Here is a 22,963-nt window from a genome sequence, read left to right as displayed (position 1 = left end):
ACACACACAATGCACGCATGCACATATACACACACACACACTCACACACAAACAGGAACACACACACACGTGCGCGCACGCACAGACGCATGCACGCACACACACGCACGCACGCACACACACACATGCATGCACACACACACACGCACGCACGCACACACACACATGCATGCACACACACACACACACACCTCTGAACGTCTCCTTTGGTGGCGTCCAGCATCATGATGACCACATCCGCGGTCCTGGCGACAGCAATAACCTGTCGACCTCTACCCTTTCCTGGAAAACGTCACAAGTCAAGGACGCTAAAATGATGTAATCCATATGATGAAAGCCTGCTCTCGTCAAATCAAGACAACAGAAACATGGAGTCTAAACGTACCTTGGGCAGCACCCTCAATGATTCCTGGCAGATCGAGCAGCTGGATGTTGGCTCCCTTGTACTACAGAGAAACAGATGACAGCAACATTAAGCAACACAAAGCTTCAAACATAAACACTGAATACTAGGGCTGAACGACTTTGGAAAATAATCTAATTGCGATTGCTTTTCCTTCAATATTGCAATCGCGATTTCATTCACAGTTATTTTCTCAAGGGGCTTTTTTTCTCATTTTTTTCAACTAACGAAAGCAAAAAAAATCTATGTAACTTGTACTGAATATAAAAAAGTTTATGCATCTACATATTTATCTAATCAATAAGTTTGTCTACAGAACACAAACACAAGTAAAGACAAACTTTTGTATTTGAAGGTGCAATGCTTTGCAGCCAGGAGCACATCCCTTGAAGGAGCATAGGTATTGGTGACAAATGCGAACATTTATTTTCAGGAAAGAAGTGTGTCCCCTTTATTGAAGTCTTTTGTGTTTAGAGTTTTGGACGTCTTGTCCATTCAGAGCTTCCGTAGTTCAGTTAAGTTCATCGCTGCTAGCCAAAACTCTTAAGTCTCTTACGGATTTATAGCTTTACTAAAATATCTGTCTGTACTTACTTGATTGATGGCAGTTTTTACATTTTATCAGACTCCAAATGTAATCATTTGGCACGTTCCTAATTCATAATGTAATGTAATCAGCGATATTAGCATTAGCATCCCTATGGGATTTTCCATGCATACTAGCATTGTGCTAACCACTCACTGCCAATCAAATCGCAGCCTTTGCGATTAGAAAATCTCCTTTAGTCACATCACAATTTAATTGCATATGCAATAATCGTTCAGCCCTGCTGAATACATACAGCGACGTAAACGCGAGTACCTCGATGACACCAGGTATGCAGGTGAGGGTGGTGAACTCGTAGGACGCAGCTTCACTGGCTGTTGACGTCATCAGGCTCAGAAAGGTGGACTGAAGGACAGAACAGATTAAATTAGACCGGCACAGCACTACCGTTTCCATTTGCTGAGTCAGTACTGAAGGGCCAGTAATGCTGACTAATCGTATTGTGTGGAGCAGATCCATTTGGTTTACATCAGAATATTAAACCAACAGTTTGACTAATTAATGTAAACCAAGAGGAACCAAGAAGGCTTAAGCAGAAGTCAGATTAATCGATTAAGGAAGAATGGCATGTAGCCCGCCACCTTTCGTTGCACATTTTGTTTAGAGATAAAACAAATATAATTTTATGATTTTTATATGAATAAAAAGACACATCGGGTCCACCCACCTTACCCACAGAGGGGAAACCAATCAGAGCTACACGAGCGTCTCCTGATTTCATGACATCAAAGCCCTCTCCTTTGGCCGCCGCCGATTTGGACGGCTCCAGAAGCTGAGCTCTGTATTTGGCTAATTTGGCCTTCAGCAAACCCAGATGGTACTCGGTGGCTAGAGGGACAAATAAAATAGAAATATGACTCTGACGAAGTGAAGGTGTTTCTTTGTTAAACGAGATCTCTTCAGATAGTTGCAGACAGTTAGGTAGAGTGGTAATTGGTACTGTATGATCAAACTTTGCTGCATAGAATTACAAAATAGGCCCATTCATAAGCTTTAGAGACAATAATATTCCTTTTTTTTTTAAACATAATCCATGCCAACTTGACAGTTTACGATGATCCAGCCATGAAGTGATGATAGACATGTAATTACTGTGAAACATATTTTTTCCTGTCACACTGAGAAAGTCAAAACATTCTATTTTATTTTAAAATGTGGCACGATTTTATGAGATCAACAATATTTTTAATATAAAGTCATAAGAATCAGGCTGTGACTATGTACAGGGTATCTGCAGGTTTTTGGGAGCCAAATTTAAGACTTTTTAAGACCTTTTTTAAGGCCACTTTGACCAAATTTAAGCTATTTTTAAAATTAAATTTAAGCTATAATTTCCAGCGATTGCCTGGAACCGGTGCTAACCACGTAGCGAACGTAGGATTAGCCATCCTGTTACCATTAAACTTGCACTTCCCCATGGCGCACGCTCCAACTAGCTTAACCAGCTAATGTGCTCATCTAAAAATAGCCCCCTTTCACAACCAGGTGAACGTGTACGGTTCTGCTGATGTCAACATCATACACAAAAAACGCTGAACACTAACTAGAAATTCACGAAAATGAATAAAATATTCTAGTTTATTGGGTCCTTGGTAATTTAAGACCTTTGGAAACTGTATTTAAGGATTATTTGTGATTTTTAAGGCCTTAAATTTGGAAAAGCTAATTTAAGACTTTTTAAGGACCCGCGGATACCCTGTATGTAATAAGATAAAAACACTGTTTACTATCCAGTAACTAGGTGTGTGTATTGGCAAGAATCAGGCAACACGATGATAAATATCACAATACAGGGGAGAAGACACAAGATCTTGCTAAACTAAAAGCTAGATGATTAACTGTAAACCTCAGGCCAGAGGCTTCCAAGACTCATGCAGTGGGCGTCATTTGGAATCCTAAGATGTCCAAGGAAGGTACCGTCTTTCTCACCTACGATTGGCTATTTCATGTAAGAGGAAACTGCAGGTTTTTATATTTACAGACAGACCTTGAGGAATTTTTATTCTTTTTTTTAAAGAAAATGGAACTCATTGCTATAATAAACATCCTTTCCTGTTTAGCAACAAACCAGTTTCAGTTTCTTTCATAAAGAATCTGAAAAACATCAAATGTGAACTTGTAATCAATGTTGTTGTATTTTATCAATACTGACTTCTGTTGGAGTTTTCTCTCATTACTTAATTATTAGGCTATCCTACTTTATTAGGTTACGGCTGTTTACACATTAGAGCACATCTCTCATCAGATTAAATGTGTGTCATTTAATCAAAAATTAAATTAAAGCTGATTATGATTTAGACCTCTTTTTCACCAGTTTTTATTAAGAAACAGACCTGATGCACACAGCTGGGCAGAATAGAGCAGTTTTATCAAATTTCATACCCAGGTAAGGCACATATGTTTATCCTATGTACTCTAATGCTTGAGAGCCAAGAGACATAAAGGAAGTCCAACAGTTTGATAAATGCAACTAGATTATAAATTCACATTTTACGTTTTTCATTCAATGTGAAATATTTTGCAAAACAGGACAGAATGGTTATTATAGCGCTAAGCTCACATTTTCTTTACTAAACCCCCAAAACAGCTTTCTGCTGGTGGCATAATAGTAAAAATAATAATAATAATAATCTGGTTTGCTGCTAAACGAAATAGCCAATCATAGTTCGTAGAGCCTTTCTAGCCAATCAGAGGCGAAAAAGGTGGGATCTTCCTTGGACATCCTAGGATTCCAAATGACGCATCCAGTGGTATTGCGAGGATTCGTTTTTCTGTCAGAGTGAAGGCAACAACAACTGCTGCCACCTAGCAGATGGAGTTTGAATTGCACCACACAAAAGAATTAGTGAAAGTTTGCATGAAAATTGTCAATAAAAGAACTGAAACACTGCTTTCAAATATCGATTCAGTATCATAACAAAACATCGCGATTTCTCTGGGTATCGGTGTTTTCTTACATCTCTACAGTGGACTATAGTAAACACTCAAAACCCATGAGATAAAATATTGTTTAAAAACACATTTGTGGCTTACGTTTTACGTTGACATAAAAATGAAAACAAACAACCCTTTAAAATAATTACAGTGTGTTTACACCTTAATAAAAAATTAAACTTAGCTTGATTACATGTCTGTAAATAAAGGCTACCCAACCAAGACAAAACTATTATTACTTTGCAGGAATAAAGTCAGATTAGCTCTGTCCTTATTTGGACATAATAATTTAACACCAACACCTGACACACACACACCGCCACTTATTTGCCATTGTGACCCCACAAACGTAGTAAAACAAGTCCAAAACACACCAACTTTGCCTGTTCTGTAGCTACCAGTTAGCTTCGCGGCTACACTGTTACCTTTATTCTTCTGTGTCCGAGAAATCTCTCTTTCGATTTCGGCGATTTTCTCCAGAATGCCCATGTTGGTGGTGCAGGTGAGATGCAGCTACTCTGTCGGGGAGACAAAATCCAACAGAAACGTGTCACCTCACTGCTGCTAGCTTTGTTAGCCGCCCGGCTAGCCTGCAAACAAGTCAAACTTAACGGTTAACAAACCGCATCAATAGTCGTCCACGAAAAGGCTTACATAATGAAATTTACGTCAGAATAAACCCTGAACATTGTCAATTATTTTATTCGTTAAATAGATAAAGAAATTTACTTTGACAGAAGGTTCAATCAGCCGCGCACGCAGACTGCAAACCGGAACACGGTTCGTCGCTATAAAACGTTCGGGTGAAACAAGGAAACGCAAGAATAACCAAACGGACCCTCTAACGAATTACACTGTGGAGTTATGACTAAATACACGTGATTTAGTTAACAGTATAACCCAGTTATGCTTCCAGTCGTAGCTAGTTTCATTCCAGTTTACAGACATTTTTAATATTTACTAATACTCGAGGTCAATTAGATAAATATTAACTCAGCAGGAGAGAAACATGGCTGCGCCTGCTGGTGCCGCTGAATCGTCAGGCGCCAGCCCGCCGGGGTTCGAAGGTTTCCCCTTCCCGGTGAGCAGCAGACCACAGGAGGACAGCTCCGGTAAAGGGCATGAACAATCCGGGGATGCAAGGAAGAAGCCATGTAGAGCCTGTACGGATTTTAAATCGTGGGTGAAGCTACAGAAACGGCAGGATGCTGATGCTGCTCAGGTGACATGACGTTTTAAGTTAATTAAAAAGGGTTTTAATCTGTTTGAAGGGCTTTAACGTGTTTCTCTGTCCCATATGTTTATTTGTTACCAATTTAGTGTTAGTAAACTGTTATTTATAGTGTAAATCTCACCCGATCCTATTATTTTATGACCTTTGTCTCTTTTGTGTGTTGAAATCTGAACCCACAGGAAACTCGTCCTGCAGAAAATGTGAGACCAGATCCCCAGTGTCCACTGGAGAGGGATGAGTTGGGCAGATGCACCTGGTCCTTTCTGCACACCATGGCCGCGTATTACCCAGACCGTCCGTCTTCCAGCCAGCAGCAGGACATGGGGCAGTTCATCAACCTGTTCTCCAGGTTCTTCCCTTGTGAAGAATGTGCAGAAGATCTCAGAGACCGGTCCGTCCATTTTACCCAGGTTTCAGATCCAATAAGTTACTCTTCTGTACAAATGCTGGAGGCCAACTATGTCCATGTGCTTCCCGCAGATTAAAAACCAAACAGCCGGACACGAGCAGCCGCTACGCTCTGTCTCAGTGGTTCTGCCATCTTCACAACGACATCAACGTCCGGCTGGGAAAACCCGAGTTTGATTGTTCACGTGTGGATGAGAGGTGGAGAGATGGATGGAAAGATGGAACCTGTGACTAAGTGTTTGTATTAAAAGTTATGTCACTAAGAGTTTATTTAATAAGTATGATCGCAAAATAAAAAGGAATTAAATGAATAATGTTTTGTCATTTTTTGGTTAAAATAGGGTCAGAGCTGGCCCAAGGCATACCTGAGTTAAGCAAATGTTTGGGATCCCCATGAGCATCAAGATAGTGGGAAAAATGTTTTAATAGCTTTAAGTTATATAAACACAATTATATCCCATGTGGAAAATGTATTATTTTCTATAATGTAATTTGGTTTTAGCTTTAAGTGATTTCGCATTTCATACATCTGCTCCAAATTTTAATGCCAAAATACTTGAATTGTTGAAGCTCACACTACTAAAAGTAAAGCAGAATTTTTTTTCTAGAAGTGTATTTTTTTATCGTCACAAAACCAAAACAGTGATTCCATCACTACCAAACAACTAGTGATACCACCTTAACTGGCATTTAACCACTTAATCAGTGTGCCATGTTGTTTCCTCACATCCTTAACTAGTTTTATTCTTTCTATGTGTTTTATATATAATTCAAACAAATATATTATTATGTAGTCGTACAATTATTGATATAATGTATATGACTGATATTTTATAATGGTAATACTTATTGTTACAAATATTATTTTATAAGTCCTTTTCAAACTTTCGTCTTTTTCTTTTCTAATAATTTTCTGCAAAAGTGCACCGTAATGTGACGCACATAAAATGTGCTTTCTCTTGTCTCATTTAACGACGAGAAACCTTTATATATATTTTTTTCATTTAAGTTTATAAAAGGAAAGAAAATGTTGCTAAAGGAAAAGCTACATTGGTTTATTCTGAAGTGGATGTGAATTTAGAATTTGCCACCAGGGGGCAGTGATGTGTTCCAGTGGAGAGTCTTCTTTTTCAAAAAGAACACATCAGAAAATAGCCAAAATTTCACAATATTGGAAAATTGGCACAAACTCTTTGCAGGTGTTTTGGATTAATTAGCTGAGAGAGTATCCAATTGGCTAGCACCATCTTTGTTTTGGGGGTAGACAAGGCAAAGTAGTTTAATTTATGCGGCACGTTTCTTTATGCATAAGAAGATTTGAAAAAGTACTAAGTTAAACGCTGAGTAGTTACAGCACAGACAGTCGGTTGATGAAAAATTTCGTCTTCGGTTTTGATTTAAAACAGGTCTCTTTCTATCAGTTTCAAGCACAGTCAGTAGAAAATATTTTCATTTTATTTAATGTACTTGGCTTAAATAAATACTTCCCATACCGCACTCACGTTTTGCGCTAAAATGTTCGCACTGCGTGTCCTACCCTTGCTCGTGCGCTCGCCACCGGGAGCGCGCAGGACCCGTCCCTACAGCAGCGCATCCATCCTGCCGCGGGGTCCGGGAGCGTGGAGGAGCGCACACTCACTCACACACAGAGGGAGAGACACTGAAAGATGGACGGAGTGGGATCGTTCGGAGCGGGCCGATCCGGGTCCACTATCGACCCGATTACATTCGCCAAACAGCCGCAGACCATCCTGAGAGCGCTGTCCTGGGTGAGTTGCGTTTTTATCTGGCTGTGTGGGTTCGCGCGCGCTAAGGATGTGACCTGCTCTCCGTCCGTGTAAATACAAACGCTGATAAGCGGGGTGTCAACACCTAAAATGTGGGCTGGGTTTTGTGTATTTAGAAGGAAACATGCCCGGGGTGTCACCAGGCCCGCTGCTGGGCGCACACCACGTTACTTATACAGATGTTTCTCAGGGCACGCGCCCAGCCGTTATCACCTGCTAGCTTAATATTCCCAGGTTAGCTCCATCGCTGTTAGTTCCTATTAAGCCGTCAAGAACGACGCACAAACCCGCAGGCTCATTATTTACCTTCTTTATTGCTGCTTTTCTGTAGCTACATTTATTAGTGCTATTTACTTGTTGATTTTAATGCAATTCCAGGTTTTAGCTGCAGGTTTTACTGGTTTACCCTACACGGCTGTGCTCGTCATCTCACCTGTGATTGGTGCGCGTCCATCATTACGCACGCGGGACCACGCACCGCACGGAGATGCGTGACGTTCGTGTTCCCAGCGCTCATAACAGATCAGGGGTTCCGTGCCTTTAAAGTGCGAGCAGTTGTCCTTTATTTTCAGTTAAAATTTACAAATGATAAAGGATCAGTCTAAATGAGAAGTATCAGCATTACAAGCCACAGATTCGTTTAAAAAGACACACGTTGAAAACTCTTAATAATATTGCTTTATGTGAGAATATTTTAAATGCTGTCAAAAAATTGTCACACTTAACACATTTTTTGAAAATAAAATAAAAAGACAAGGGAATACTGCATTTTAAAATGTTGTTTTGGATGGCTTTTGTCCCTTTATAAATTATTTAATTAGAAAATCAAAGTTTGTATTTAAACTGGTAATCTCTTATCTGAAACATTTAGGTGGCAGAAAACTGGTCAATTTTGTTTATATAGTGCATTCTAGGGTTCTAAAGCCCCTCAAGGCACTTTACACCCACTCACACACGTTCACACACCGGTGATGATGAGCTACATTGTAGCGACCGCTGCCCATGGGGGTGCACTGACCGAGGCGAGGCTGCCGTACACAAGCACCACCGCTCTCTCCAACCACCACCAGCAGGCAAGGAGCATGAAGTGTCTTGCCCAAGGACACATCGACTGTGACAGGCTAAGTGGGGCTCACACCTGCAACCCTTTGGCGATGGGGTGGGCACTTAACTCCTCTGCCCTGTCGAATAGGGGGAAAAAATCTGTAACGGACATGTATTTTTACAACACTACAGCTCCTTTCAACCTGCTGAAATTGTTTCTAATCGTGGTAAGAATCATAGAAATAATTCTGCTGCCAGTTTTATAATTGAGTGGATCACTTGTTTATGGTGCTACTTTTAAGCCCTTAACAATAACGTGCATGCCAAATACCTAGAGCAGTTTTTAACCAGCATTGTAATGGTGGCTCAGTTTGGGTGAATCAGTAGAGATCTGAATGCGTAAGCGGCGCGTAACGTAATAAACGCGTTTTACACGCAAGCTTCCTTCCCACTGGAGCCTTTCAGACACAACACGGCAGCGAGCTGCTGTCGCAATGTCACAAATTGACTGGAGAGTTAGAAGACCACGAATAACAAGCAAAGAGAAAGATGGCAGCACGTATCCAAAAAGATCCGTGGTTTATTTTCTGTTCCGTTCACCTCTGCTTTTTACAGGTAATGACGCATGTTCTTGTTAAGCAACTGGAAACGTTTCCAGATGTTTGACACTGCTTTTGTGTTTGACTTCCTGTTCAGCCCGATCTGAAAAGCTGAACTTGATGCTTTCTGGAAATGTAGTGCACACAAAAAAAAAATGCAGTGGAAGCAAAAATTTTACGGAGCTAAATCCAAAACGCGACGCTTAGTGGTCTATGGAAACGCAGCCATCCACTATAATGGCAGCTAGCCGCTGCGTACGACGCTTCGCGAACGTTACACATCTAGTAGAAAGGCCCAGTTTAACAGTTTTTATAATATTAGGGTTGTTATTTGGGTTTTATAAATGTTATTTTTAAAATCTTGGTAACCTCGGTAAAGACAAAATTGTAGGGACCCCCTGTGATCTCCAGTGACCCCCTTGGGGGGTCGTGGACCCGAGATTGGAAACCACTGCTCTAGATTATGAGATAACAAAACAATGGTTGACTCATAATCTCAGGATAATCCCAATCATTTGAACATTTCAAACAAACCTGTTCTGGGTTTTCTCTCTTCTGATCTCTTTTGAACTTTTTGGGAATCATTTAGGAAGTAAAAGTACTAAATGATGCATGAGGGATATTTGTACCTTCTAGTTACAAATGTAAGCTGCTCAGCTGTTGATAGTAATTGTCTGCGTTCTCCTCTTGTGATGCTTTACGTGTTTTGAGTTGAAAAGAGATCTGGAAAATACGCAGGCTATAGCACTCAGTCTGGGTTCATGAAGCTACTTTGTTGTCAGCTCTGCAGACTGAGGTCTGACATCGTACCTCTGGATAAATAACACACTTCTAGGGAAAATGCATCACCATTAAAGACTTTCACATCCATCCAGGTCTGCCTTGTTGTGTCGTACCATCAGACATTAGCTTAGCTACTTTGGATGTACTTTTATTTAAATAAAAACAGTGTTACTTTTATTTAACTTCTCTATCTTTTTAAAATATCCTTCCCTACTGTTTTAGATATGTTTACATTAGATTTGATATAAAATCATAAAATCTACTAAAACATTTACATTTTAGGTTTTAAGCATGAACAAATGGAAGATTAAAAAATGTCTTGCATTAACATCTCTGACAATTGGATTTCTACTTAAAAAAGAAGAGAATAAACAGGTTTGCTAGTAGAGCAGGATGAGCAGCTTTATCTCACTGACTCACAGAAAGCCCCTGTGTCTGTATCTGCTCCGATTAAATCCACTCATGTGATTAGTTTAAAACGTTGGCCTGACATTATCCCATTGTGTCTCCTTCCTTTGTCATATGACCCAGACCCCCAAGTACGAGGGCACGTTCGTGTGTTTGTGTGTCACATGGCCTTATTCTGCCTCCATGTGTTAGTCAGCTGATCAGTGTTGGGGTGGAAGGTCGCTACAAGGAGAAGAGACTGAAACGTACAAACTCTGGAAGAAAAATAAAACAGAAAAGTTGGAAAGATAAATTTGTAGCATCAGCCAAAGCCATCACACTTCTGTTTTCATGAACAGATTTGAACTAATTTGTTGGCACCCTTCCACAATATTCTAACAAAATTAAATCTTCAAAAGAACTTAAACTGTCAAAAGTTTTAACCCTCCCACTGTCCTAATGGGTGTGACTCCACAAGGAACGTTGACCATTGAGCAGGATTGATGGTTTATCCCTTGGGTCCACGTGGCAGGGGTCAGGAGTGAGCCTCACCTAACCCTAACCCATTAGGACAGTGGGAGGGTTAAGGCATCCATTATTTTTTATTTGTTTTTATACAAACCAGATGTTGCTTTTAATCATCGATTTAGTTGAATATGTCATATGATTAAATGAAGATGGCTTGGATGGCTTCATTCCTTTTGCCATCCTTTTTCATTTGATTTTTCCTACTGGGAAGTTAGAATTTCCGAGGAGAAAGCGAACGCACCATTAGCTGATAACAATGGTGGCAATGGAAGCTAACATATCAAGCTAACTTTATCTTAAACAGTTTATTTAGCTGCTGGAGCAGATTAAAACGATGATGCCTCACACTTAGATCGTTGTCACTGGTTTCATCTTCACCCAATCAACCGTCGCATTTAGTAAAGTGAAGCCAAACTTTAGAGCGCGTTCATGTTCTTCTAGTCGGAAATTCGGAGTTCCGAGAAGAAAGCGAATGCGCCATTAGCGAAACGGAAGCTAACATATCAAGCTAACGTTATCTTAAACATTTTGTTTACCTACCGGAGCAGATTAAGATGAGGATGTCTCACTTAGATCGTTGTCGCTGGTTTCATCATCACCCAGTTACCCATCACATTTAGTGAAGTGGACCCAAGCTTTAGCATGCGTTCTTTCTACCGTGCTGCTCTGTTTACAACTCGCTCGCAGCGACCGACGACGTAACGCTCTTGCACATGCGCAGCTGTTTAGGCAAGTTCTCGTTATGAAGGACGGGTACTGAAACAAGGCACTGTTTCAATTGACGTGAATCGGTGCTCAGTCGGTACTGTGGAATTCGGTCGGTACCTTAAAGGTACCCATCGCTAGTCCCATTGGAAATTAGCGTCCACGGACCCACCTATCTTGTTTTGCCATGGGGAAGGCTGCTGTTGGTTTAGCATTCAGGAAAAAGCAGAAAACATCTCGGCTAGCAGAAGCTAACCGTTAGCATTAGCAACTCCACAACATGACAGAACTCCTTCAGGCTTGTGTTATTTGTGGAGATAAACGTCAGTGTTGCAAAGCATGCAAAGTCAGTGGATGAGTCATATTTATGTTATCCAGTCAGAGGCTAAATGTTTGAATGTCAGGAAATAAGAGTCCAAATCCTGCTGTCGTAAGTTCAACTCAGCTGTGGCTCACTTCTAGCTGCCGAAACAGTAGGACAAGAGCATTTTTTTCTCTCAGAGATGGACTCACAAACTGACACTTATGTGACAGTGTGAGTGTGCTGTCACAATGTCCCGATAGATCATGTGCCCTGGCTACTTGGCCAAGGGGATGTCCCTTTGGCTGACTGGTTAGAGCGTATGACTCTCACCCGGGAGTCTGGGGATCGAATCCCGCCCGGGCCCTCGTTTATCCACATTGCCACACTTATACTAGAGACAACTGCAAATGTGTTGGGGGAAAAAAACAAGTGAACTTGATCTTTAAACCGTAACACAGATGTTGAACTGGATTAATATCTGGACCAAGGGCCATTTAAGGCTGCTATAGCAAATCTACAGAACAAGCTACATGGTCACAGAACACTCGTTTCAGACCAGTATCCGGTACGGATAAAGCATTTTTGACGAATACGAGCATGAAACGAGTAAAACTCGTCAGTATCTGTAATTGTGCTGAAGGAAAATCCTCATTGGGTAACTGACTGTCTTCACGCTCTGTGATTGGCCAGTCACATAGAGCGCCCGCCCCTCCCTACACACAAAACTGCAGCCGGGAGCTCAGTCTGCCTCCGGCCCATCCACACACACACACACAGACAGTGACGGATCTCTCTGTGCTTCACTGTTGCTCATGTTTCTTCAGTACTCCCTAGGTTTTCTTCAGCTCGCCTCTTTTTTAGTTTAATATTTAAAGTTACGTTTTATGTAACGTACGTGGTGCATTTGACAAGACAGAGCTGAAAACGGCTCGTGCTGCGTTGGGTTCCCCCCCCCCCCCTCTCGCTCGCTCTCTCTGTATGTATGTATTAATTCATGCACTTAAACATTAATGTTCTGATTTTATTGAAAAACTTGTTCTGTAAGAGTTCCTTTACTATTGTGATCAAAATATTTAATCTTAATTCTGAGGCTGCTCTGTAAATAGTTTTCAAATAAACACACATAGCAACTTCTGATCAATCCATATCAATTTCAGACTTAAAATAATTTATTGATGTAAACCACACCCACTTCCGTTTAAACTAGACCCACTTCCAGGTTAGGCCACGCCCACTCTGAGTACAGATACAGATAATTTAGATGGTTGAACAGTATCTTCCCTGAGACGCATTGCCAGAGGAAACAAGATGGCGCTAAACACCAGTCGCTGTTTTCTAGATCCAAATGTCTTGTTGTCCATGACTTCAAACAGTGTTTTCCTTTTTGGGGCTCTTTTGTCCTAAAGTTGAAGTGGTAGCAGCCGCTGTTTCTCCTCTGGTATTGAGCGGAGAACTTCTCACTCTAGTGGTGTTCTGTTGCTAAATACATAAGCGTGTCATGAATGGAGGACCCAGGGAAGTGCAGCGGTTTGGCGAGACCAACATCCGGATGGTCCAGTATGGTCCGGAACATGTTATTTGTGGAGGTTTTTAGACTAATGCGAGAGAACCACGTGATTGTTTATTTTTAATCTCCACAATATATTTATAGCTATACTATGTTGTTGAGAGGCATGAAAAATAACTTTTAAGCAATTTTTTTTTTCCAAATTTGCTATTGCACCTTTAGGAGAAGTCCAACGTTTTGAAATCAGCCACAATTGAGTGCTTTTAGCTGCATGTTTGGGCTCCTCGTGATGGAGGATCCAGGATCTTCAATGGGGTAAAGCTTTCGGAAACACAGCAGTACGTTTTGGTAGTCTGGAGATTTCACCGTATCTTGTACAGATTAATAAGGAAGTGAAGCAGCTACATCTTCAGTCACTCAAAGACTGAAGGCCACGCCTGTTTCCTGATAAGGACACAAAGAAAATTTCCGTAAAGATTTGATGATTTAAGCTGTGATTTGTAACGTCAGTCCTCCTCCTGTCCACAGATATTTTCCCTGGTGGTGTTTGCCTCCATCGTGAATGAAGGCTACGTTAACATGGGCAGTGAACGTCTCCACTGTGTCTTCAACAAGAATGCAGACGCATGTAACTACGGCGTGTTTGTGGGTCTGGTGGGTCTGCTGGCATGCTCCTTCTTCTTCCTGCTCGATTACAAGTTCTCCTCCATCAGCTCCGTTAAAGACAGGAAGAAGGCTGTGATGCTTGAAATTGGCTTCTCAGGTGAGAAAGGATAAATACCGCTGTAGATGTACAGCCTGCAAATGGTGAAGAGACACAATCCCTTTGTGTGAAATGTGTTTTGAGCTAATCATTTATTGATCTATGGGGTTTCTGACAGGTTTTTGGACCTTCCTGTACTTTGTAAGTTTCTGCTTCCTGGCCAATCAGTGGTCTCGGACTATGACTGAAGATTTACCCCTCAACCAGGGGGCAGATGCAGCTCGGGCGGCGATTGCCTTCTCTTTCTTCTCGATAATCACCTGGGTAAGAATGTGAAATCCACACAACTGGTTCCAGAGCAAAACCACCAGTTGTTTTTGATTCCACCACCCACTGAAAGCTCTGACTCTAGCACAGAAAAACTATATTTACAGGGCCAGAGAAAAAAAATATGCTTTTGTCAGGAGATGGAGGTGGGGTCAAGGAAACCAACAACCAATGAAATTTTTATTTTTGTTGGATTAATTTTATTAAAAAATGCTCTACTTAAACATGAAAAGAAGTCAAGTTAGCCAAGTGCCCCATCTTCCTCCAGTTTGTGATTTGTTAAATTGTTCGTCTAGTTCAGGCATCGACATAAATATTGGACAATGGGTTTCCATAGACTCCAATAATAAGTTTTTCTGCTAAAATGGGAGTTGGCCACCACCGCCATTTTGACCGTGTCACAGGTTCTATCAAGCCCAGACAATTCCACAAAAGGGAAGAGAGGTGGAGCTGAGGGTGGGGCTGTAAGGCTGGGATCAACTGACGACACCCGGTCGAACTAGCTACAAGCTAACCTGAAGCTAACCCAAAGCTAATGCGGAGGTGGGAGCTAAGCTAACGGAGGTAGCAACCTAGCTACAACCAGAGTTAACTGTGCACAACACCAGAGCTTCTGAGTCAGAGATACGCCGGGCTGACCGCTGGGTAAAACCGGGTGGAACACAGAGGTCTCCCGAGAGCTCCACAAGCCGGCAGCCACACAGCAGACAAGCGCCGCTGCGATCTGAGATGCGCACAGCTGCCGCTGGGGAGAACCGGGTGGAAAGGTTTCCATCCAGAGCTCCTCAAGCCGTCAGCCCGCGCAGCACACAGAAGCCGCGATCAGACAGAGATGCGCCGAGCTGCGGGGAGGGGAACGGGTGGAAAACATCGGTCTCCCGAGAGCTCCACAAGCCGATAGTCGGAACCCAGCTCCACCAACATGTTATATTTCAACCCATTTTCTAAAGTGCAGCATTATGTTAAATGCACTGGGTTTTACCCTATTACATTTAAATTTCATGGTTAAACAGTACATGTTAAAATCTAAGCTCAGCTCGGCAGTGACCTAAAATACATAAATATAATTTTACTTACCGAAAAAAATGAAGTGGAGACTCCTTGGACGCTCTATTAGTGCAATTAACGCCACAGCAAGTCATTTTGTCCAACAATTGCACAAATAATATCCAAACAGGAATACACACACACAGAGACTCAAAATCCCGGAACAGTTTCCAAGCCAGACCGAGGCTCTACTGAGGCCTTTCCACGGAGCTAGCTCTGTGGTCCTGTGGGTCTGATGCTCATTAATTATACATAATTTTAGGCTTTTAATACACTTAAACAGAAGAGTGAGAAAAAAATGCACCCCCCTCAGAGTTGTCATGAGTGTAAACTAGATCATTTAAACCAAAAACATGTTTTGGTACCAGGCTGTAAACATGTTTATTTCTGCTGTGAAACTGGTATTTTTAACATGGGAGTCGATGAGGATTTGCTCGCTTCTGACACCAGCCCCCAGTGGATGAGGGTGGAACTGCAATTTATTTCACTTCTGGGATTGACTCAATTTCAGAGCTGCATTGTGCGGGCCTGGGTGGATCGAAGCGCTTCATTGAGCTGCCTTCACAACTGCTGGAGCTTCTTTGGTAGAACCCTTTATGATGCACATGACTGCTGTTAATGCCCCACTAGACGGGGATTTAGAGAGTTGAATTTACAACATTGTGTGATTTGTCTCAGTATATCCATACGGAGGTTCTTCTGAATCCCTAAAACCAGTTTGGTGTGTGCCTAGAGGTATCTGGGTGTGATAAAAACTAAATCTAGTATACAACAGTATTCAGTGTCTTGTGACTTCCTCATGCAGAAGTAATCACCACCAGTAGCTCTAATCAGTTTGGCACATCAGCTTGGAGGAAATGTTCCCATTTCCTCTGCCCAGAAAAGCTTCAACACAGGAATGTTGGATGTTTTCTTTTTTCTTAATTGCTCGGTTTATTACGCAACACTCAAAGCACAATGTGAGTGAGGAAGACAAAACAGGAGACTTAAGGTGCACTATGTAGAAAAGAAGTAAATGACATCCTGTGGTAAAATTTGGTTACTGCAACCACTTGAAACCATTCTGGAGCTTTTTGCTGGCCGTTGTCAAATTACAATAGTCGGCACTGCAGCATTAGCTCACAGGAGACACGGCAACCCCACACACACTGATGGGAAACGGTGATGCACCGATATGACATTTTTGGGCCGATACCGATATTAATGTGGCAGAATGGGTCAGTACTAAGCAGAATATTAAAAAGTTTAAATCCTGCCAACAATGCCAAATGTGGCGGAGCTCGCGGTAGGGTACCTTCTTTATGAAGCTCGCCCCTTTAACCGTGATTACCAACTACCCAAACTGGGAGAACACACAACACCGCCACCTTGGGAATTTCACCTAAGGAAAAATAATTGGATACCTCTAGGCACACATAGGTTCATGCTCCAAAGAGGTGGCAGAAACAAGGTTGCATAAAGTTCACAAATGTATTAAAGAGCTAGTAACGTCTAAATTAACTTTTTTTTTGCTGATGAACTGTATAAGTGAGTGTCTAATAGTGTTTTAAATGTGTGTATTCATTATTTTAGCATTTTGGGGCATTTTCTTTAAAATTGAAAATTTCTGCCTAAATACCACAGTATAGTGCCACCTACAGCTTAAAACATAGAATTTGAGTCATTTTAGCCAATGGCTAAAGAGTAAGATACTACGTAAACCAGTAGAGTACTACGTAGCAGCTATGTGTCAAAGTTATAAAAACATCGAGAGTCTCGGCCACGCCTTGTGGCGAGTTGGGAGTTGGATTTGCTAGCGAGCGTAGGAGGTTAGCGGTAGTTCAGCATTAGCATATAGCATTAGCATATCATAATCTTTAGCATAGCTTTTAGTGTTATACATACTTATTTAGTGTTAGCTTGGCTGTTAGATATTGTAGTTTAGTTAGTGTTTAGCTGTTGGTGTTATTAGGAAAGTAGTTCGGGTTTAGTGTTACATATTGTGTTAGTATGGTGAGAAGGTGTAGTGTAGTGGGTTGCGGTGGATCTGTGGGGTTGCACTACTTTCCACTGGACTTAGAAATTATGCGCCAGTGGTTGCGCGCAATCGGTGTCTGGAAAACAGTCAGCTCCCGCCTGGTGCTGTAGTTTGCAACCAGCATTTTACCCGCGATTCCTTCGCCAACATGACGGAGTTTGAACTGGGTTATTGTGCACGTCTCCGTTTGAAGAGGGAGGCCGTGCCCACCGTGGCTCTTCCGCGATTTAGATGCAGCCCACCGACTCTGCTCCCCCACCATGGCGGGCTCCAATCTGAGGTGAGTAAGCTAAATAAAAGTTTTAAAATCTTCTAAAGACAATTTCCTACCTAAATGCAACGTTTGAGAGACGTGGTTCACTTAATTTAGCTAATATCAGCCTGCACTGCCTTCGGGCTGATTTGTCAAGTTCACAAAATGTGGAACAGGATGTAAGGTTAGAATCAGCGGCGAATCGGAACATATCTCGAAGCCCTGGCCGACGAAATGGTCCACATGACTGTTACTGTCAGGCTCGGAGAAAATTCGGGTTGTTTTTGTGTCGGTCGGTAATTCTGCAACAGTGGCTCTAACTGATGCAGCACTAGCTGACAGACAGCATTACAGCGTGAAATCCAGCTTTAAACCACAGCGTGACCCGGTTCTGTAAGGAATTCTGTTCAGGAGATCGCATTTCAGACTCTTCACATCATATGATACTGACTTTTACATTATAATAACGGTCACACACTAGGAATGTTATAAAGCGCCTATATGGGACAGTTTCTTTTGTATATAATCTATGACTTTATAAACTCCAACAACAATGTGCTTCTTTTTTTCAGGCTAAATCTACCCAAGACATTGGCTATCAGACTGATTTAGTAGTCTGCAAGAATGTACTTGTCCAGGCAGACGTGAAGCCTTACCCGTGGCAAAGGTGAATTATTTTTAATAGTCTTCTATGTAAACATTTTATTATTACCTTCTAGTTTTAATTTGTTTTACAGATTATTGTTACACGTGATTTTATGCTCTTTTAAACATTTATAAATGTGCTGCTTCTTTGTTTTTTACATAGCCACCCAGTTTAGAGCTCCTAGCCGCAGTGTGTCTTGTGACACAGGGACCATGACGGAAATTCATCTTCCCGAAAGTCCCAGAGCAGCGTCCACACCCCTGAAAAGACCAAGATGTGAGGTGTCTGCTGTTGATCCCAGCTTCCACCTAAATGACAGTGCAAGCTCAGTGAACTGTTCAAGGTAAAAAAAAATTATGACATTTTAGAATTATTAAGATATTACCACATATATAAATATATGTGTTCTATACAGCTCTTTCACTGAGGTCCATCCACAAAAGGACAAGCAGTACATTGTTCATGAGGAACAGTTGCTGTCTACAGCACTATTAGTCACTCTTTCATACATTTGTCATTTAAAAATGTCAGCTATGGGTAACTTTTTCTCAATGAAATAATGAGATATGCTGTAGTGTACCCAAAGTACAAACGTGGAGACTACACAGTGAGAGCCCTGAAGACCAATCCAACCTCATGTATGTCATATATTGTATGATAAAACCAAAATGATGGTCATGGAGAACTATTGTAATACTGAAAACCCTTTTCTAGTATATGTGCACAAGCTTATGGACCTGCTGTTCGACTCTGTGGTGGTGGATCCTCTCCCATATCAGGAGTACTCGGACAAAATTCCTGTTCCAGAACCTCTCTGTGCCCAGTTCTAAAGACCAGACAAACGGGATGCTGTGAGCAGGCACAGGTCCAGGTTTTAAAGTGCACTTAAGGTGAGCTACACAACAAGAGATTGTAATTATTAGTTAGTATTCTACTCTGTGTGGTTTTTCCTTTTCTCCTCCTCAGCCAGGCTGCTCACCACTGTACGACAGAGGAGTTACCTGTCGTCATTACGGATCTTTCTGCTCATCCACTCGTGACTCATGCTGTCCACCTCCCAGATGTCTATGGATCTCTACAACCTTTCTGCTCTGTGGCTCCCATACAACTTGAAAATCTTGGCCGTATGTAACATAACAAAACTCACCAGTCTTGCTTTTGTAAGTCATACTAATATTCCTTTTTTCCTCAGAGCCTCCTCATCTTGTAACAGAAAAACCTGTGCTCCTGGGCTCCATCTCCACGACGTTTGTCATCACAGTGAAAGCTACCTCCAGTCTAAGGAACCTAAGAAACATCACTGTTGGCCCAACCTCTCCTCACATGGCTCCAGAATCTTTGCTTGTGGTTTAGAGTTTTGTCAAAAATCATGAAAGTTATGATCAGATTGTAATCGAACATTGTCTTAGTAGTAGCTATAATAAATGTTATCTTTGCAGTGCAATTGTGTCATTTTAAATACAATTATATTGATATTTTGATGTGTATAAATACATATATCACATTTATTAAATTATCATTCATTTTTACCTAATTGAACCTGCTCTAGAATAGACTTCATTAATCACACAGGGTGTAAATTCACTTGTTACAGCAGCACTAATTAACCACTAATTAGAACCTTACTGTTGTAAGAGCTCATTTTAAAGTGTGTGGCTATATGTGTGTATATATAAATAATGTCAAAGTGTAAAGAAGTGCATTTACCGTTTAGTGATTTATGCAGCTTTTTATGGACAGGAATCAAAACAGGAAATATATAATATGACATTTATTTAATAAAAAAAATATTAATTCAAATTCAGAGGGAGCAATCCTTTGTATGCACCATCTTCTGGGAACTCCTGCCTTATTCTGGAGACAGCGCATGACGGGATCACAACACGAACGTGCTGTCCCAGGTAACCCCAACACCACCTGACCACATTCCGGTACGCCAGATGTCTGTAACAGCTGAGAAAGAGGTGGTATGAGTTATAAATAAAGTATTCATAAAAAAAAGTAATTTGACAGTTGTCTTACCTGTTGAGCATAGTCTCCTGCATCTCCCCATAGAGTTGCAGAAAGGTGCCATAAACTGCCTGCAACACGTAGGGATTCAGAGCAACAGCCTCAAAACCAGGATGCTCAGTTATGCAGGAGGTTACACCCACCTGCTGACACCTGAGCATTACCTACGACAAAGAACAACTGATATCAGGGCTATAAGAGTTCAATATTAGTATGATGTTAGTGATTGTGTAACAAATGTGTACATTACAGAATGCTTTTCTCATGGTGGGGTACTTTTGTTTTTATACCTTGGGCGTTTCTCTGCAGCACACATTTTCTCTGGCAGACAATGATGTGCAGTGGCCGCAGGTACACCTGTTGAGGCAGTCATACAATATTACTTTTAGCTAAGCTAAATACAGCTTTAGCTGTGGCAAAAAGCTACTTACCTCTCAGAGACTGGACCCATTTGACCCATTTCTCAACTGTGTAGATTGGAACCATACCTTTGCAGATGTGCTTGGCAACTACAGTAGTGAACTCCTTCCATCTGCGGCCAGCTGTGGTTACACGTTGTCCCACGCGCCTGTTGCTGCATCTGTCTGGAGTTTGTTATGAGCACTTGCGCTACCACTCGATGCTGCTTTTACGGCATTTGCTTGTTGACACTCTCTGAATCCTTTTTCAGGGTTCTTGCGCAGGTGGTAAAATAAATTTGTAGTGTTGGAGTTTGTTGTTGGCAGAGAGAGCCGGCAAATTCTACTGGTCCATGTCGGCCTTTCTATATCCAAGCCACTTCCATGCAACAGAAGATCATTCAATCAATCTTTATCTGTATAGCGCCTTCCACTGCCTTTGCAGGAGCCCAAGGCGCTGAACATAAAATACAGTAAAAGCACAGATAGCATTAAAAAGGAGGTAAAAGCAACATGCAAAATGTAAACAAGGAGCATAAAAGCATACAACCAGGTCACATAAAAGCCAAACAATAAAAATGAGTCTTAAAAACCTGCAGCTAAGGTGACAGTTTAATATCAAGTGGACGCTCATTCCAGAGAGAAGGAGCCAAGACCGAGAAAGCCAGATCACCTCTAGATCTGTACCTAGTTTGTGGAGCAATCAGTAGCTCCAGATCAGCCGAATGTAGAGTCCGTGATGGGGTATGCCTTTTTATTAATGCTGCCAAGTACGGTGGGGCACCACCATAAAGAGATCGGAAGACATTGCACATAACTTTAAACTTAGCCCAAAAACCTACAGGGAGCCAATGTAATGAGGCCAGCACAGGAGTGATGTGTGCCGACCTCCTTGTCCCTGTCAGAAATCTGGCCACAGAGTTCTGAACCAACTGTAGACGTCTCAGTGCTGCCTGACTTTGCCCAACATAAAAATCATTGCAGTAGTCGAGCCTGGATAAAACAAACGCATGGAGCACTGACTCCATATGTACTCGAGACAACAAGGGCTTGATTTTGGTAAGCCGCCGCGGGTTAAAAGCCCTTCTTTTAGATGCAAGCTCTTCAGTTTGGGTCGGCAGGTCATCCTGTTGAAAAGTACCCTGGTCCGAACCACGTCTGCTACAGTCTTCCCCCATGTTTGTTTGTGCACGGCTAGCGCGCGTGGGCATGCCGTAAGGTGCATCTTGACGTAGAATGCTGCCGTGAAACGCCTAACCGTGGCATAAACGACGGAGCTTCATATGAAACGATAAATATTTCACCTATGATAGAAAAAGTCTTAGTCACATCGCCCTATTGGGAGTTTAGAAACAGTGATTGAATGTTTTCTCGTTTGCATGAATGTTGCTTATTTTCTTTTTCTTCTATTCTGCTTTATCAGCAACTCTTACAATTTTACAAATGCTGGTTGTTTGGGCAATGTCTGTCGATGTCTTTTTACTGAATTACAACCAGTCAGTGCGAGTTAACCAAAATTTTCCCTCAGAGACTCTACCGGGCCATTCCAAGCACAGACCCAGCTCCTGTACTTCGTTAGTTCCTGAAAATGGCCCTTTTGGCCGGCCACGGAGACACACGTCCATGTTGTTACGTTCCAGTAAAATTACCCTGAAGCTCCGATAGTGGAAACACGCCACGTTCCTCCAAAATAAAAGCACTTTCTTTTTAAAAGTGGAATGACTGAGAATAAACTGACTATAAAACATTTTCCGTTCTGTCAAAAAGTGAATAATACGATCTTACAAAGTGGAACGCCAAGAGTTTCTTTTTATTTAATTATTTTTATTTCAGAAAAGTAAAGGTCTGTTTTAAATGGTTTTTGAAGTTTTTATTAAATGTAAATGGCTTTTTTCCACTGGAGCGAAGTACCTTAAAACAGTATTTGTTGTTGTCTACTTTTCATTTTGACTTCATTGTGCATCTTCTTTGCTCCTGCAGGCTGGTTTAACAGTGCGTGCGGTCCAGAAGTATCTGCTTGGAACAGACATGACGCTGTTCACCACTGAGCACATGGACGGCGGAGCGCCCACCCAACCGTACCCCTCCAATTCACCGGTAGGCGGTACTACTGAGACCACAGAAGCCTACCAGAGCCCACCGTTCACCGAGAACAACACGGCACCCACGTACCAGGTCCCCATTTATTAGGATGCCTTGATGGGATTCAGGAGGGAAATATGAGAGGAAACTGCTTGCTGTGATTTCTGTTACCAGTGCAGTTGTTTTTAAGTTGATCTGGTTAGTTGCCTTTTTCTTTTCCTCCTCTTGCTTCCTGCCTTTTCTGAACATT

The 22,963-nt window shown here is 41.7% G+C and overlaps 3 protein-coding genes across 6 annotated transcripts in view; 2 read left to right on the top strand and 1 right to left on the bottom strand.

The window, feature by feature from the left end:
- The window catches only part of drg2 (developmentally regulated GTP binding protein 2), a 16,805-nt gene extending 9,546 nt beyond the window's left edge, over positions 1-7,259 (bottom strand). The window contains exons 1-6 of one of the 4 annotated variants that reach the window (XM_015945445.3): positions 7,124-7,259; positions 4,370-4,462; positions 1,678-1,838; positions 1,266-1,355; positions 386-446; positions 192-282 (exon numbers count right to left, since the gene is read on the bottom strand). In XM_015945445.3, coding sequence (XP_015800931.1) covers positions 192-282; positions 386-446; positions 1,266-1,355; positions 1,678-1,838; positions 4,370-4,433 — 467 coding nt within the window. In that variant the 5' untranslated portion in view covers positions 4,434-4,462; positions 7,124-7,259. Of the gene's footprint in view, positions 1-191; positions 283-385; positions 447-1,265; positions 1,356-1,677; positions 1,839-4,369; positions 4,535-4,673; positions 4,800-7,088 lie in introns of those variants that run through there. The other 3 variants (XM_054750686.2, XM_015945443.3, XM_015945444.3) reach the window with 3 other exon arrangements.
- On the top strand, positions 4,811-5,897 carry gfer (growth factor, augmenter of liver regeneration (ERV1 homolog, S. cerevisiae)). Its single transcript, XM_015945447.3, has 3 exons — positions 4,811-5,166; positions 5,358-5,569; positions 5,659-5,897. Exons 1-3 carry the CDS (start codon positions 4,954-4,956, stop codon positions 5,819-5,821), a joined length of 588 nt encoding a protein of 195 aa, XP_015800933.1. The 5' UTR covers positions 4,811-4,953; the 3' UTR covers positions 5,822-5,897.
- syngr3a (synaptogyrin 3a) lies at positions 7,215-22,963 on the top strand. Its single transcript, XM_015945446.3, has 4 exons — positions 7,215-7,355; positions 13,759-13,993; positions 14,112-14,257; positions 22,612-22,963. Exons 1-4 carry the CDS (start codon positions 7,254-7,256, stop codon positions 22,819-22,821), a joined length of 693 nt encoding a protein of 230 aa, XP_015800932.1. The 5' UTR covers positions 7,215-7,253; the 3' UTR covers positions 22,822-22,963.

Source organism: Nothobranchius furzeri, chromosome 12 (assembly GCF_043380555.1).
Source record: "Nothobranchius furzeri strain GRZ-AD chromosome 12, NfurGRZ-RIMD1, whole genome shotgun sequence".
Taxonomy (NCBI): Eukaryota; Metazoa; Chordata; class Actinopteri; order Cyprinodontiformes; family Nothobranchiidae; genus Nothobranchius; species Nothobranchius furzeri.
The sequence above is the reverse complement of the archived record's forward strand: the minus strand, read 5'-3'. Positions and strand labels throughout refer to the sequence as shown.

What these genes read in the sequence shown, in the direction of transcription:
- syngr3a (XM_015945446.3), top strand. Translation starts at nt 7,254, where the DNA reads ATGGACGGAGTGGGATCGTTCGGAGCGGGCCGATCCGGGTCCACTATC. An exon ending in GCTTGAAATTGGCTTCTCAG is followed by an intron (nt 13,994 to 14,111) that starts GTGAGAAAGGAT and finishes GGTTTCTGACAG; the next exon opens with GTTTTTGGACCTTCCTGTAC. An exon ending in TCTTCTCGATAATCACCTGG is followed by an intron (nt 14,258 to 22,611) that starts GTAAGAATGTGA and finishes TTGCTCCTGCAG; the next exon opens with GCTGGTTTAACAGTGCGTGC.
- gfer (XM_015945447.3), top strand. Translation starts at nt 4,954, where the DNA reads ATGGCTGCGCCTGCTGGTGCCGCTGAATCGTCAGGCGCCAGCCCGCCG. An exon ending in AGGATGCTGATGCTGCTCAG is followed by an intron (nt 5,167 to 5,357) that starts GTGACATGACGT and finishes CTGAACCCACAG; the next exon opens with GAAACTCGTCCTGCAGAAAA. An exon ending in GCAGAAGATCTCAGAGACCG is followed by an intron (nt 5,570 to 5,658) that starts GTCCGTCCATTT and finishes TGCTTCCCGCAG; the next exon opens with ATTAAAAACCAAACAGCCGG.